Raw genomic sequence first — 17,671 nt, 5'->3', positions numbered from 1 at the left:
CCTAAATATGACAGCTTCAGTAACAGCACTAGCAGGCTGAACTTTCAGCAGCATAACTGACCAGCTTAAGTCATTTGTATTGCCATGAGCTCTTAACTAGACAATGGACAGTCCAGTTAGTGACAAATGAACCAATTATTAACAGGCTACAAAAGAACATTAAATGTATATAAATGAACCAATTATTAACATGCCACCGAAGTGCATTAACTTTAGATTATTTCATTTCAGGAATCATTAGCAGAGATGCTTCCATTAGACCGAAAAATAGTCAAGTTTGATCATTTTCCTGATCCCTCTGATACCTGGGAAATAATAGAAACTATTGGCAAAGGCACATATGGTAAAGTTTTCAAAGTGCTGAACAAAAAGAATGGCAATAAAGCAGCAGTCAAAGTTTTGGATCCAGTCCATGTAAGTTGCCTAACTCTGCATCTCCAATCTAAATCTATTATTTTTTAGAACTTAACCTTTTACGTATTCAAGCATGGAATGGGAGAATATGAGTGGTACTCTACTAAGCACATGCACTTTGAAGGAATAATTGCAAAGGGAAGTGTTTAATACAGAAACTTAGAGCCAAGATTCAAAGAAAAACTGCAATTACAGTAATGGCCTTCTATTCCCTATATTATTTGTGACAGTGTTTGCATATAACTTTCCTTTTATACTTTGGCCTAAGACTGGGAGAAAAGCATTTCCTGCCACAAGTTCCAACATGTATTATGGGTCAGATTTACATTTTGAGCAAAAATGTGCAAAGACTTCAAATAAGTTTGCTTGTATCATTTTGAAATGCTGCATCTTTTAACCAACGTTAACACGTTTTCTGCAAATGCAGGAAAAGAAAAAACATTGCAGAAAAAAATAGCCAAAACCTTAAAAGTGCTGAGGAATGTTGATTGCACATGCTAAATATAAGAATTGAACAAAATATTACATTCGGCCGCTTGTGGGATAGACCCACGCCCGACCGCACTCACTGACAATGCCGAGCTCCGCTCATGACTCCGACGCCCCTCGTATGCTGTTCTGCTTCGGCCTCCTCCCGGGCCCCTCCCTAGGCCCACATATGTGTGGTACATTGCCTCTTAAAGGGCCTGGGGCAGGAAAATCCCCAGGGCACCCTCAGGTGATATCATCAAGCCTTGGATTCTTAAGGGCCTTATGCACTGTCACTCACCGCCTCAGCAACAGGTCTCCTGCCTTAGCAGTGCATGTGGCTGTATTCCTGCTTCAGAAGCTCCTGCATCATCTCTTGCTTTGCTTTATCCGGCCTTGCCTTGCCTTCATCCTTACTTCATCTTTCCTTGTCTCCACTCCCCTCTGATTTTCTGGCTTTGACCTTGGCTTTGGATCTTTACTATTCTCTTGTTTACCTGTTCCTCCCTCTGTCAGCTGCCCAGCTGCTAAAATGGGGAGGTGACCTCTAATAATTGTGGCAAAAAGCTCACTGACTTCTTGAAGAGGCAGTGAAGCATTCTAAAATACAGGAGGATAAAAAATTCCACCTGGCGCCTCAGTTTCATCCTGGAGAGCTAGTATGGCTCAGCATGAAAAACCTACAACTTAAGATGACCTCCTTAATGTTCACTCTGAGGTTTTTTTAGGAGCATTTCCCATCAACCAGCAAGTGGGACTGATGGCTTACAAGTTAAAGCTACCCCGCACACTCCAATTCCACAACATCTTCCACATATCCCTGTTTAAAGCTAGCCTTCCTGTCATGGCCATCAAGGCCCCACTTAAGCCCACAGAGATAATAGTTGAGGAAGACACATTGCATGAAGTCCAGGAAATTCTAAACTCAGAGTGAGTCTGAAACAAGTTGGAGTATCTCATCTCTTGGAAGGGCTTTGGCCCTGAAGAAATTTCCTGGGAGGCCGCCTCGAACCTCCAATCCCCAAAGCTGGTGAAAGACTTCCTCAAGAAGGTCCCCCAGAAACCCATCCCAGAAATATGGGGAGGGGACTTTGGAGGGGGTGGGGGGGATACTGTTATGTTTGGCCAGTCGTAGGGTTGAGCCGCAACCAACTGCACTTACCAGCAAAGCCCTGCCCAACTCATGACTCCGACACCGCTCGTATGCTATCTTGCTTCAGCCTCATCCCAGGCTCCCCTAGGCACAAGCGCATGGCATGCATTGCCTCTTAAAGGACCCACGGTGAGAAAGGTCCTGCAGCATGCTCAGATGACATCACCAATCCTGGGATACTTAAAGGCCTCATGCACAGCCACTCACTGCCTCAGCAATGGGTCTCCTGCCTTAGCAGTATGTATTGCTGTGTTCTTGCTCCTTAGATCCTGTGTTTTTCCTGCCTTGCTTGGTCCAGCCTTTCCTTGCCTCATCCAGTCTTGCTTTGTCTTGTCCAGCCTTGTCTTGCCTTCATCTTTGCCTCATCTTCTCTTGTCTCCATTCTCGTTGATCTTCTGGCTTAGACCTTGGCTTCAGACCTTCTCGTGTTTTCTGCATGGACCTGACCTTCACTTTAGACTCTGACTATGCTTCATCTTCCGCCTGCTCTGACCTCTGGCCTGTCCCTGGTATCCTCTTATCTGGTATCCTCTTATCTGTTGCCTTTCCTGATCTCTCGCCTGCATGATCACTCTAGGGACCCACTTGACGTGCTGGCCACAAGACCCAAGGACTCAGTCTGCGGGGGAGGTGACTGGCATAGGCAAAGATCCAGCCTATCTCGCTCGAGGGCGCATTTGCCAGCTGTCGACGTGGGCCTTGTAGGTTTGCCAGCTAAACTGTGCCAACCATGCCACAACACTAAGGGCTCAGAGATACCATGCTCATTACACAAAAGTTCCACTGCACTTTTTACAGGCTTTTTTACCTTTTCAGAAGTTGGGAGAAATTAAATTATTGGACAACAAATGCATTTTTAAAAAATTGTGCAGGCACACTTATTTGTAGGATTTTTGCAGCTGTCTTTGCATAAAAATTTAAATCAGGCCATAAATCTTCAAAATGCAATGAGTGATTGTATCACATGCATTTCAGTATAAAATACTTTTTAAAATGAAGTTCCAAGAGTGACACTCTGCTCAGGGGGAACCCCCAATGGGTGGTTCCTTAACTTATCAAGCAGAGCATGCAAGCAGAGGCATGGTTTTAGGAATAATTTCCAACAGAGGAGTGAATCTTCAGCGTTACATGCATAAAAATGTAATTATCTGCACATAAATATGCATGTACTTGCATTATCGCTATTTCATATACATCAAAAGTGCACACGTAATGTAGGGTTTGCATGCACATAAAAGAAGTAGTTTAGGGGCATTCTGGTGAGGGGCAAAATTTTACACTTGTAAATTGCTATTTTAAAAGACTCACGCATACATTTGGTAACATGCTTGTGTAATTTTTCACCTGCTAATTATCTTGCATAAGTGATATTAAAAGCCCTTATTGTGTATTACTGGCTGGGTGGGTGGTCTGCGTGAACTGGATGAAATGCAGGCTGAAGAACCAGGAGGGTGTCTGACCTGGAGAAGGACTATGTGAACTGGTGGAGTAATTAGTAAACTGGTAATTTTAATTACATGTGCATGTTTTAAAATATACTAACTTACATGCAGAAATTGGTTTTATGTGAGTAATTCCTACTTTGTTTTTGCACGTAAAATATACTCACATATATTTTTAAAACAGAAAGGAAAAGTACGTGCGTTCAACACATGAAATACTTCCAATGCATTACATGTATTCGTGCATAAGCATGCATGCACAAGTATGCTGCAGGATAGATATACGTGTGTTTTATAATATGCATGTATGTGATACATGAGGGTTATAAAATACTATATTAGATCCTCATGCACATATATGCTGCCCCGTGCAATTGTTTGAATGTTACTCTCAGGGAGCCTAACTTTCAAACCGATTTGTAGTACTGCATTTGTGCATGTAAGTGGATGAGCAGAGATTTATCTTAGCATTTTACAGATTGTGCAGCAGAAGCTTAAAATACCAAGTAGTTCTCTTCTGAAAATAAGTGCAAATATTTCTTTAGCGGACATTACTGTCACACTACCAGTAAGGCCTGGGTATTAATGGTCAGCTAGTTAGCATAGGATGATTCATGGGGAGGTTCCATTCAAATACAGCCCCTCTTCCTGCGGGTTCTGGAATGGCCGTCCCCTTGTGAGCCTTTTAAGCAGAACTCTGGCTAGAGCTTGGGAGGCAGTCCTTTTTTGGGTTGCACAAGTTAAGGAGGCAGGTAGGAGCTTAGCTTTTGTTGTTTACAGCAGTGATTCTCAACCTTTTTTCTGTCAGGACACATCTGATAGTTCTCACATGTGTGACACACTGAACACATGACTGTCACAAGGCTAAATGTAAATGTACGCTTTGCATCCACAGGAACCCCACCCTCACCCCCGACCCTCAGCAATGGGTATGAAGCAGATCTAGAACATTCCCCATGCAACTCACCATACAAAAAATGTATTCTGGTGTTATCTCAATAACAGCAACACAAACTCCCTCTACTACCAGGCGCAATAGCCCTACTTATAAAAAGTCAGCAGTTCATCACCAATACATGTCTTATTGAGAAAACACAACAAATAAGGTGAGGTATTTTACCAGCCTACATGCTAGTTAAATACCTCACCTTAGTCACCTACACAAAATTGACCTTCACCAACTACAGAAAGACCACAAATTATAAATTATAAATTTGGAGACAGAAACTGTAATGAAAATCCAAAAAAGCCTTTCTGCATGCAGTACAAAACTGGAGAAATGGGAACAGAAATATAGCACCTAACATAGTGCCAGGATATGCAATAAATCACACAAACTAATCCGCACAAAGCTACACCTACATTATGGCATACACTCAAATGGAACAATCCTACCTATAAAAAGGCAACACTACTAATATTAAATCAGGCCCTAAACACCAATACACCTCCAATTTAGAAAACAGAAAAAGTGAAGGTGCTATAGATCCCACATAGTTTTAAAGTTGTAAAACTATATGAATAAATGTTCAAAACAGCTGATGAAGAGAACAACATCTAACAATTAAAACTCTTAAAAAATATTTAAAATTCTCTGAACACCAATAAAATATTTCAAAACAGCAGACACATCACATAATACCCAATAATTAAAATGACAGTCAATCAAGAAAAATGAACTTAAAAAGCCACCTTTACTTACCCTCTAGCAGTTCTCCTACTCCTTTCCCTGGCAGGCACACCAGAAGCAGCAGTAGCTGCTGAAGCTGACCTCACAGTCCTCTTCCTTAGGGACCACAACCAGTCTCTGACTCACTCTCTCTCTCTCCAGCGCTCCGATCTTCGGCCCTTGCTGGCCTGGTCTTCGGCAGCGGCAGCACTCCAGTCTTTGATCCTGCTGGCCTGGTTTCCAGCAGCAGCCAGCACTCCAGTCTTCGGTCTTGCTGGCCTGGTTTCCGGCAACAGTCAGCACTCCAGTCTTCGGCCCTGCTGGCCTGGTCTGTGGCGGCGGCAACGCTCTGATCTTCAGCCCCCATTGGCCTGGTCTCCGGTGACGGCAGTGCTCCGATTTTCAGCCCCCACTGGCCTGCTCTCCGGCAGCGGCTGTAGCTCTGATCTTTGCCCCGCCGGCTGCAGATAGTATGCGACACCCCTGCCAGTGCTTGGCGACGCACTCGTATGTTGCGATATACCGGTTGAGAATCTCTGTTTTACAGGCCCAGTCAGAGGACCCAAGCAAGCCCTATTTGGTAGTCCTGACCAGGGTCACACGGGGTTTTTCCTTTCCAGTCCCCCCTGTGCCTGGTTTGGATTTTTTCCCTTTGGGTACATTTTTTGGATTTAACCTTTTAAGTGGTAGAAGCCTTACTGGAACCTGTACATTTCCTGAGCCCATGGAACGGGGAACCCTGGGTCTGGGTCTGTGCAGGTTAGGGAAGACCTGCTCTCTATACCCTCCACATGGAAGGGGGAGCCTGTGACCTGCTGTAAGGATACACTCCGGTGTTATCTTTAGTTTTTGGGAACATTTGGTTTTCAAGATCAAGGAGGAAGTTCAGATTGCCCTTCCTAACAGGCCGATTCAGTAAAAGACGTGGGAGAGTGGGTGAGTGTCCGCTCTCCTGGCGTGCGCACAGGCCACTCTCCTGTGCACGTGATTCAGTATTTAAATGAGGACCCGTGGTAAAAAGAGGCGCTAGGGACACTAGCACGTCCCTAGCGCCTCTTTTTTCACAGGAGCGGCGGCTGTCAGCGAGTTTGACAGCCGACGCTCAATTTTGCCGGCGTCGGTTCTCAAACCCGCTGACAGCCACGGGCTCGGAAACCAGATGCTGGTAAAATTGAGCATCCGGTTTTCAACCTGCGAGCCGCGGGCCGACTTTAAATTGGACCAGTGTGAACACTATGCATTGTTACCTTTCCCTGATAGCACACTGGTGGGACCTAGCCAAGCCAGTAGAGGTAGCAGTTCTAAGGGGGTCAAATATCAATCTGCAGGTGGGCAATATTGCACACCCAGGTGTTGGAGAGCCCCTATTTATTTACTTGTATTCCACAAATTCCAATAACAAATTGATCAATGTGAATAACAACACAAACAGTCATAAATAAAAATGAACACAATTAGCATACTTCTTAACAAAATAGAACATGAAATCAACAATCAGTATCATAGACATTTTTATTACAGAATGTTTTAAGTTGCTTTAAAAAAAAATGTATATTCCTCAAAGGCTCTGGCTGTCAGTGGTCATTTATTCCAAAGTACAGGCCTATTTGAGAGGAAGCTCTCAATCTGGTTTGTTGTAATTTGCAGCTCGTGATGGGAGGTATACTAATTACATTTAGTCCATCAGAGTGCCAAGGTCTAGCTGGGACATACTGTTCAATAGAGTCTGCGACTGGAAAATTAACTTGAGGGAGTGCCTTAACAACTAGTGTTAACAGCTTGAATTGTACTCTTTCTGCAACCGGCAGCCAGTGTAAAGTGCCCAATATAGGTGAGATATGATCATTGTATCTGGTGACTCTAACATCCCTTGTTGTCTGCCCCATTTTGTACCAATTGCAGAACATGCAGAAGATATTCTTTGGCAGACCCATAAACAATGCTTTGTAATAATCTATCTTTGAGAACACCAGGGCCTGAAGCACAGAATGGAAATCCACAGGTGACAACAATGACTTCAAAGGGCAAGTAATTTGTAATTTAGCAAAAGCAGCCCATGCAACAGACTTCACCTGCGACTTTAAGGTCAAATGCAAATCTGAATAGATTCCCAAAGTTCTTGCCTTTGAAATAATTATCAATATATCACCACATTTTATCTCATGGAACGCAGCCACATGTTTGCAACTAATTTGTAAAACTGAAGACTTTAAATCATTTAACGTTAATCTATGTTGATTCAATCAGAGCTGAATTGCCGTCATACAATCCAAAAACCTGCGCTCTGATAACACATGATCTGAAGAGCATGGTAAAATGAACTGTAATTCATATGCATAGTTGTAATGTGATACCCCTAGAGAATAAAATAATGCCCCAATCAGTTGTAAATAAACATTGAAAAGCATGGATGACGGAGATGAACCCAGCAGAACCCCTGACATGATCACATGCCAGGAGGAACAATTCCAATCCATAACAAACTACTTAATCCATTCTGACGAAAAAAAAAAAGAGGCAAACTAAGAAAAAAACTATATCTTTTAGACCTATAGCATGCAGCTGATTCAGCAAAATTGAATGATCAACTGAATCAAAAGCTGTGGCTAAGTCTAACTGAAGCAGCAAAAGTGAATGACCCTTATCTAGATTTTGCAAATCTTCGTCAAACCAATTAACACTCTGTTCCACTGCCTGCCCTGTCTAAATCCTAACTGCCAAGCATTGAGTAAATTGTTTGTCAAATGCTCCTCAAGTTGTAATAGTACCCATTCCTCTAACAACTTGGTGAGACAAGTTTGATATGGGACAATAATTGACCAAGCTAGCATCAGGTGTTGCCATAATCTTTTTTACTGGACACGCTATAGCTTGTTTAAATTCTTTAGGAATGACTCCAGCATCTAATGATGTGCATCAGTCTGGGATACATTTGAGATGAACAGTTAACCAGCAACCCAAAAGGAATTGGGTCACAAGGGGAAAACAAAGATTTTAACTGACTCACCATTCTAGAAATCTCCTCTTCTATATCCAGTTTAAAGTCAGACCATTCGGCGTCGCTTCTATTTTCAATTTGCAAGATACATCATGCAATTTCTTATCAGCCATAAGAAAGATGCTGGAGGATTGGCAGAGAGACCGGAGAGGCAAGAGTCTTTGGCCAGGCTCCTTTGTGACAGACTGTGGTGCAAATATGGCAAGGGCATTGAAAGATCAAAACTTTTGGGGAAAACCCGGGGCTGGACCCAAGGACCTTAGAGAGGTGTAGGAAGATAGCAGGGCATTTCTACTGAAGCGTGAAGGATGGGCAGATTCTCTGTTAGAAATAGGAACAATTCAAGATGCCTCATAAGCATCTGACTTGAGATGTTGGCACCCACTAGAACTCCACCTGTCTTTTGCTGTAGGTTAGCGGAACAGCAGGCATCCCTTCTTGATCTCTCTCTGGAAACAGAGATAGATGTGGATTGCCCCTGGGGCACCATGATTGAGTAGTGATGAGACAGCTGATACAAATCCTTAAGCAGGGCTGATGCAAGAATAGTTGGCACCCTAGGTGAAGTTCGGTCATGGCCCCCCCCCCCCCACACACACACACACACACACTCCCCCCCAACTTACCTATTGGCGGGCGGCAGCTCCAGCTCAGCATTACCTTCTTTGGCAGTTTTGGCTTTCTCCCTCTGGGCCTTGTGCTGATGGGATTTTGCTGCCCCCAAACTTTTGGAGCTCTTGGCAACTGCCTAGTTTGCCTAATGTAAGCTCCAGCCCTGTCCTTAATCCCTTTAAGGATGCCACCCTGGGCATTCTGAAGGAAAAATTAGAGGGATCTATGAGCAACAGGGAATAAAAGCAGACATGTTGCAGTTTATGGACTCCTTACAGCAACACGTGGAAGAGAGACTGAAACCTCTGATAGAAAAGAATACATACGTGCTTGGCACACTTTGTGATCGGGTGAAATGAAGTCTGGCCCTCCAGTCCCAGTGTCTCACACACATGAAGAAGATAGTGATAGGTAGGGTGTATGAACAGGAATGGCAGAGAACTAAGCATAGTGGGGATGCAGAGAAGGAAAGAGTGGCCACCCCAGGGATAACTGAAGGAATGAGCAGCACCTGATCAGCTAGTACTTCCTCCCCTACCTCTATAAAGCAAAGCTCGCTGCCTCCACAGATCCATCTCTCCTGACACAGGCCATAGCTAAAGCAACTGGCAAGAGAGACCAAATGAACAAATAAAATGAAAAAAGTTTTTTTTCATTTGAAATGAAACTAACAAATGACTGTGACCTATGAAACAAATAAACAAATCAAAATGATTTTTTGACTCTGCACATGCCAATATTTTAGGCATGTAAAAATTTATACATGTATGTGTAATAACCCCTATTTATACACAGAGGCTAGCATTTTATAAAGTATGCACGTATTCAGTTTAGAAAACATTTCAGTTGCACACATACTTGAAATCACCAGTTTGCCAATACCTCTGCCCGTTCACCCAGTCCTTCTCCAGTTCTCCTACACCCTCCAATATTTCATCCTGAACCCCAATCAGTTCACTCAGGCTTACCACCAAAAACTGCAGACAGCAGACAACTCCAGTTTAATTTCTCATAGTCAGAAGTTTAAAATTGTATGAATAGATCCAATAATTTATATGTGTATGTCTCTTCTAAAATAGCAACTATCATGCATACTTCTTGACCCTATCCCTAATTTGCACTGGTAAAATGTGATCATGAAACCAAAAATAGGTATGCTACTTACTTGCATATATGCTATTTTTCTGCACGGAACCTCTTTGAAAATGTTCTCAATTTGTAGAAGGGATGTGTGTAGGCGTGGGATGTGTATGGGGGTGATATGGAAGGAGTGTGTTTGGGAGGAATGGAGAGTATTGGTGAATGAGGGAGGTATATAGGAGGTGTGTGAGAGGTAGCATGAGGTTGTATGTGGGGGAATATCTCTGTGTACATGCATGAATGAGTGTAGGTGTTGACATTGTCTGTTTTGAGATGTGTAAGGGTGTATGTGAGAGTATAAGGCTGTGTGTAGTATGGGTGTGTATTTGAGAGGATGGATATGTGGGATTTGTTTGCTTTTGGTGGAGAGGGCTGTGAGGGTGGGATGGGGTTTGTGGAGGTGTTTATGCATGAGAGATATGAAGTGGTATTTTGGGAGTATGGTTTGTAAGCAGCAGATGTAATTGTGAGAGAATGTTTGTGTGTGGTTGTTTGTGGGCGAGATCTATATATCTGTGGGTGGGTGTATGGGGAGATTGTGTTTAAACCAGATGCATGTAGAGAAGTTGCATGCATGAGGGTGTCTGTTTAGGAGAATAGGTGTGTTTGTATATGTGCATTGGGTAAGTGTTTGTATGTTTGTATGTCAGGGTGTGTGTTGGGGATGTATGGGTATATTTGGGTGTATATGAATGTGTGCGCATATGTGTGAAGGCTCTGTGTGGAGGGTTGTGTGTTTATAAGCAGAATTGTGGGATGTGGTTTTTTAGGGTTATGGTTGTGTATGTATGGGTAGGGAGGTTTGCAGGAACCTGAAGATGTGCTTGAGGCAAGTGTGTGTATATGCAGTGTGTGTGTGTGTGTCTATGAGGTTGTGTGGGTGTCAGGGATGAACTGAGGAACTACATCATATTTTTTCTTCTCACTTGGGGAGGGTGTAAATATAGATGTTGTGGGTGTGCTGGGAACAGGTATATGTGTTTAATGTGTGTGGTGAGGGGGTGCATATGTGTGTAAAAGGGTATAGGAATATGTGGGTTGGGTTTGGGAGTAGGTGTGTGTATGTGGTGGGTGCATGAAAGTGTGCATGCATGAGAAGTAAGGAGGGTGTATGAGGCTATGTGTGGGAGAGTATGCATATGGTAGTGATATGGAGATGTTAAGGGGTGTGTGTGTGTAGGTGGTGTAGAGGTGTGTTGGGGGTGTGGGAGGGATGTGCGTATGTGGGAATGGTGTGGTTGGGTATGTGGGTATATGCATGGATGGTGTGGGGGTGTGCAAATGTGCTTAGATATGAGGTGTGTGTGGAGATGGAGCCATGTGAGGATGGAGTATAATAGTGATGTAGTTGTGTGTATGTGTGTGGGAGTGTGGCGGTGGGTGTGCAGAGGAGAAGTAGAGTGTGCATGTGGAGGTTAATGTGGAGGATGTGCTATCCTTTGCAGTTGCATCTGGGTCTCTATGTGCCAGTATTTTCCTGTGGCAAAGTGCTGGAAGGATGGGTGGAGACAACTTTTGGAATGGAGTGGTGGTCAGCATTCTAAAACTTCAAACACCTTCTATCAGTTTCCCATAGAAAGCAATGAAAAATTTATTTTTTTTTGGAGACTCAGTTCTCTGAAAATCCTAATCTAGGTTTTCATATCTTCTAAGATATTCAAATGTTCTTTCCAAATTTGAGGAATTTCCATCCCTTTTTTTGAGAGTAAATGTGGATAGATGGATGGACATTGATCCCTTTCATATAATTCATATAAAAAAGTTTAAACCCACTGATTGTTTGACCTATCTAAATTTGCCTTACTATGCCAATTAGGGGTGTGCATTCGTATTGAACATAAATGTAAAACGCTACTTATTTTTTTTTTTTATCTTAAAAAAGTGATGAGACATAAACGATCGGATTTCCAACTTATTCAACATAGCTATGTTGAATAAGTTGGAAATCGCGATTGTTGATCCAAAATAAAAATTTAAACCCCTCACCTTCCTTAATCCCCCCCCCCCAAAGACTTACCACAACTCCCTGGTGATCCAGCGAGGAGTGAGGACGCCATTTCTGAAATCCTTTGCGAGTAGCACGTGACGTCGGCGCCACGTCGGAGTGACGCGGCGTCATGTGATTCCCCGCGGGTTCGCGCCGGAACGCTCGTTCGGCCCAAAAGGAACTTTTGGGCCGAACGAGGGTGCCGGAGGGAACTCGCGGGGAATCATGTGACGCCGCGTCACTCCGACGTGGCGCCGACGTCACGTGATTCCCCGCGGGGTCGCTTCCGGGATCCTCGTTCGGCCCAAAAGGAACTTTTGGCCAGCTTGGGGGTGTCAGGAGGCCCCCCCAAGCTGGCCAAAAGTTCCTTTTGGGCCGAACGAGGATCCCGGAAGCGACCCCGCGGGGAATCATGTGACGCCGCGTCACTCCAACGTGACGCCGACGTCACATGCTCCTTGCAAAGTTGGTCAGAAATGGCGTCCTGACCCCGCTGGACCACCAGGGAGTTGTGGTAAGTCTTGGGGGGGGGATTAAGGAGGGTGAGGGGTTTAAATTTTTATTTGCACATATGGACATATACTTAACTCATTGAATTCCGTTTATGTCCATATTGACCGCAAATGGGACCCCCTTTGGACATATGGACATATGAACTTAAACTTTTGCTCTGCACATCCCTAATGCCAATATGTACTAATGAGGATTTTTGTTTCTTATTGGACAGAAGTTCTATCTTATAGTTTTTTTTACATTGCTGAGTAGATCTTTATGTAATGTAGATTAAAATATATAAATAAGCTATAGTCCATACATACTGTAGAATAAAAGAAATGAAGGGACAGACTTCGCATTTTCCACTACTCTTCTTTACCTCTCATTTTCCTTTAGATGCATACTTTGACTGTAATGGCATACAAACAGAATATGCATTGGATTGTGTCATGCCCCTTGCGTGCTCATTATTTCCTTTTAATATGTCCAACAGGAGGATATTGATGAAGAAATTGAAGCAGAGTACAACATTCTTAAATCACTGTCTGATCATCCAAATGTAGTCAAGTTCTATGGAATGTATTTCAAGAAAGACATAAAAACAGGAGACCAGCTTTGGCTTGTTCTTGAGGTTGGTGGTTTGTTATTGATGAAGTATGCATTCTATTATAGATTTTCCTTCTGACTGCTGTAATTGATTTGCAGTGAAACATGCTACATTTCACATACCTGGTTAACATATTTTCTATGCTTTCTACCACAAAGTTCATTTAGGGTAAAATCATACTTTTCTTTGTGTTTACATAATACTTTGATATTTCACAGGTTTTTATATATTTCACATACTCCTGTATAAAGAAATGATAGGTGTTAAAAATGTTGCCTCTTTCAATGTTCAACCTTTCCAAGCCAGCAGAAGTCATCACTGTAACTCTTGGCTGTGCTTCCTCTGTTTGGGACTTCTAGTAAATTATCTTTGAGTCAGTAATGCATGTGAACCTATTGTTCCTAAAAGACAGGTTAGTAGAATTCAGTAGTTAATTTTAAGTGGTACAGTAGATGGTTGTGGTTTGATTACTTTTGACACTGTAATTAAGAATGTATTTCAGCTGAAAATATTTGATTAATTTCTTAAATCCTTCTATGCAAGCAATTGCATACAATAGCATGTGCAGTATAGCAGTGGTTTTCCACCCAGTTTTTGAGGCCCACTCGACCAGTTGTGTTTTCAGGATAAATATTATAAGAAATATTTGCCTGCAGTCAATCCATTGTATACAAATATGCATATTCATTGTAAACCAGACTGGTCTTGTGGCCAGGTGGTACTTGACAAGGTGATGGATGATCACTGTGATGAAGGGTTTTGAGGCACACCCTGCAGGGAGATCAGCATGTTCTCTTCTGGCAGAACAGGCACATCTAGCCCTAGTTCTACACCAGAATATGAATGAATTTCTAGTCCTGCTTTTGGCCCCCTTTACATATGCTATGTTGTCCAGTGTGTGTATATGGCTAGGGTAGAGGTGGCAAGGAGTTTTTGTGGCTGGAAGGGGATGGAGATAAGGATGGCAGGGTGTGTGTGTGTGTGGTTGGAGTGGGTGGCAGGATGTTTATATGTATGGCTGGATCATGTAGCAGGGTGTGTGTGTGTGTGTGTGTGTTTGTGTGTGTGTGTGTGTGTGTGGTTAGAGGGGAATGGAGGTAAGGATGGCAGGGTGTGTGTGTGTGTGGTTGGAGTGGGTGGCAGGATGTTTGTTTATATGTATGGCTGGATCATGTAGCAGGGTGTGTGTGTGTGTGTGTGGTTAGAGGGGAATGGAGGTAAGGATCGCAGGGTGTGTGTGTGTGGTTGGAGTGGGTGGCAGGATGTTTGTTTATATGTATGGCTGGATCATATAGCAGGGTGTGTATGTGTGTGTGTGTGTGTGTGTGTGGTTAGAGGGGAATGGAGGTAAGGATGGCAGGGTGTGTGTGTGTGGTTGGAGTGGGTGGCAGGATGTTTGTTTATATGTATGGCTGGATCATGTAGCAGGGTGTGTGTGTGTGTGTGTGTGTGTGTGTGGCTAGAGGGGAATGGAGGTAAGGATGGCAGGGTGGGGTGTGGTTGGAGTGGGTGGCAGGATGTTTGTTTATATGTATGGCTGGATCATGTAGCAGGGTGTGTGTGTGTGTGTGTGCGTGTGTGTGTGTGTGTGTGTGGCTAGAGGGGAATGGAGGTAAGGATGGCAGGGTGTGTGTGTTATGTTGGAGTGGGTGGCAGGATATTTGTTTATATGTATGGCTGGATCATGTAGCAGGGTGTGTGTGTGTGTGTGTGTGTGTGTGTGTGTGTGGTTAGAGGGGAATGGAGATAAGGATGGCAGGGTGTGTGTGTGTGTGGTTGGAGTGGGTGGCAGGATGTTTATATGTATGGCTGGATCATGTAGCAGGGTATGTGTGTGTGTGTATGTGTGTTTGTGTTTGTGTGGTTAGAGGGGAATGGAGGTAAGGATGGCAGAGGGTGTGTGTGTGGTTTGAGTGGGTGGCAGGATGTTTATATGTATGGCTGGATCATGTAGCAGGGTGTGTGTGTGTGTGTGGTTAGAGGGGAATGGAGGTAAGGATGGCAGGGTGTGTGTGTGAGTGTGTGTGGTTGGAGTGGGTGGCAGGATGTTTGTTTATATGTATGGCTGGATCATGTAGCAGGGTGTGTGTGTGTGTGTGTGTGTGTGTGTGTTTGTGATTAGAGGGGAATGGAGGTAAGGACGGCAGGGGGTGTGTGTGTGTGTTGTTGAAGTGGGTGGCAGGATGTTTGTTTATATGTATGGATGGATCATGTAGCAGGGTGTGTGTGTGTGTGTGGCTAGAGGGGAATGGAGGTAAGGGTGGGGAGAAGCAGGGCATGTGTGTGTGTACCTGCATAGCTGAAGGGATGGCAGTGTATATGTGGCTAGAAAGGGTGGCAGGGTATGTGTCTTCAGAGTTAGAGGAGAGCTGTATGTTGCTATGAAAGTAGCAGGATCTATGTGTATGTGTGTGGCTGTTTGTGTGGGTGCCTCCCCCCCATTGCTCTCCCTTCCCTTTCACTCCCCACTGCACACCCCTTCACTCTCTCCTCCCCATCCCACCCTTTCCCATTGCACACACCCCCCTTTTACTTCCCCCTCCCCTCTCCATTGTACTCCCCTCGCTTTCTCTCTCCTATCTCCTTCTCTCCCCTCTCGCTTATTCTTCCCCATCCATACCACTGGTGCTCCTCTTCTAGCTGGCAGGGCTTGGCCTCCCTGCTGGCCCAATGTTCCTGTGCACCTCTTCTTGGACCTGCAGGGCTTGGGATCCGATGCTCTCACGGTTCCTGTTTTCATCGGAGCGGCTTAAGGTAGGCCTGTTTTCAGGGGGAGAGTGCAGTTACAGCCAAAAAACACAATTTCCCCATTGGGGGGGTTTTATCAGTAGTTTTGTTTTTTTTTGGACTTAACCAAAAATCAGGAGCCCTACTTATTCACCCAATCACTCTCACAAGGGATCATACTGCCTTGGATCTACCCTGTACCCGTGCAATCACACTGCTAAACTCAGACTCATACCACTAAATCTATGGAAAAACAGAGAGAATGCAATGTACCACGAGGTATAGATGACTTTTTTTTAATTTCCCACCCTCCTTTCTGATCAGGAAGAGTGGTGGGTTCCTGGCAGCAAAGCTATTGAGCATTAAAGTCACATCTGTCCCATACAACGGTTCAATCATTGCATCACCTGCCCTGTAGATAATACATTCTGCGCTTCTGAGACCTAAATCCCCTAATTTACTCTCATCAAGAGCTAAATTGTTGCTTTTCATTCTTTTTCAGTCTTTTCTTAAATTGAGCATCCTAAGTAGTTATTAAACCATGGCCTCCTTTCCTGTCTCAAAATCGATTCCCAAATACTTTAATGTTTTACTAGTGTTAGCATACATCTGATTAAAGTATTTTCATGTGATTCACACTTCATCACAAGAGCGCATATGTTAGGAATGAAAAGGAGCACCTGTAGACGTGTAAAGCTATAATAATTAATATATCTGACTTTCATCAATTTACATATTCATGACTTCATGTGGTATTCTCTACATTTATACTGCCTTACAGAGAAAATATCTTTCACTAGTACTACTCAATCTTCTAATTTTGTCATTTAGGAAAAAAAAATATATATTTATAATTCTTTAGAAAAGATTTTGATTCATAAAATCAAAGAGTTCAGAAGTAGTTCATATTATTTATTTTATTTTATTTAGAAACTTTTATATACCGGTATTTGTGGGGACATCATACCGGTTCACATAGTAACTGAAAGATTGGAAAATACATTGCAACAGGGGAATGTAACTGGGCGGGGGGAAGAACAGAAAGGCAGTAGGAAGGATAGGAGAACAAGAAGGTAATAACCAAAACAATTTACAATGAAAGTCTCCTTAATAAGGAGGTTACCTGAAAGGGGACTGCGAGGGGGGAGTGGAGGGAGTTATTCTGTGTAAGCATGGTTGAACAGGAGAGTTTTTAATTTCTTTTTGAATTTAAATGCACAGGGTTCAAGTCGCATGTGGACAGGTAGTGTATTCCAGAGAACGGGCCCGGCAATAGAGATGGCACGGTCTCGGGTGGAGGAGAGATGTGCCTGTTTCAAGGATTGAACGTGTAGGGTGCCTTTGTTGGTAGATCTGGTGGCTCGGGTGGACAGGGGGGGCAGTGAAAGGGAGGTCGAGCCAGTTGGAGTTGTGGGTGTAAATGGACTTGTGAATTATGGTCAGAGTTTTGTAGTGTATACGGGACATTATGGGGAGCCAATGTAAATCCTTGAGGATGGGGGTAATATGGTCATGTTTGCGTGTGTTTGTAATGAGTCTTGCATAATGTGAGCTATTGTAATGAGTCTTGCATAATGTGAGCTATTGCAAATAGTGTGCCCTATTTCTGAATAGTGTGCACTATTTTCAACAGTTGAGTAAATTTTCAAAGGCATTTTGCATCTAAACATACCATGTTCACACATACATTTGACATACATATGTACAAGTGATTTTAAAATATACAGAGTACACACGTACTCAGGTGTTCACATGGGAAAGTATATGCGGAAAAAATGGGCATGTTTGGGCCTCCAATGTGAGGTGATTAATACATTTTTAAAAAAGCAAACTAAAACAAAGCATGTTAGGGCATGGTTTGGATGTTCATGTGTGCTTTGCAATTTTATAAAGAACAAATGCAAGATTGGCATCAAGCATGTGCAAACACTTTTACACCTACTATTTAACACATCACAT

General features: G+C 43.4%; 1 protein-coding gene across 1 annotated transcript in view; it reads left to right on the top strand.

Moving 5' to 3' along the window:
* Positions 1–246: 246 nt before the first annotated feature.
* The window catches only part of MYO3A (myosin IIIA), a 222,201-nt gene continuing 204,776 nt past the window's right edge, over positions 247–17,671 (top strand). The window contains exons 1-2 of the mRNA XM_029588670.1: positions 247–414; positions 12,875–13,009. Of these exons, the coding sequence (XP_029444530.1) occupies positions 247–414; positions 12,875–13,009 (303 nt within the window). The remainder of the gene's footprint in view (positions 415–12,874; positions 13,010–17,671) is intronic.

Source organism: Rhinatrema bivittatum, chromosome 2 (genome assembly GCF_901001135.1).
Source record: "Rhinatrema bivittatum chromosome 2, aRhiBiv1.1, whole genome shotgun sequence".
NCBI lineage: Eukaryota > Metazoa > Chordata > Amphibia > Gymnophiona > Rhinatrematidae > Rhinatrema > Rhinatrema bivittatum.
This window is presented reverse-complemented; position numbering and strand designations above follow the sequence as displayed.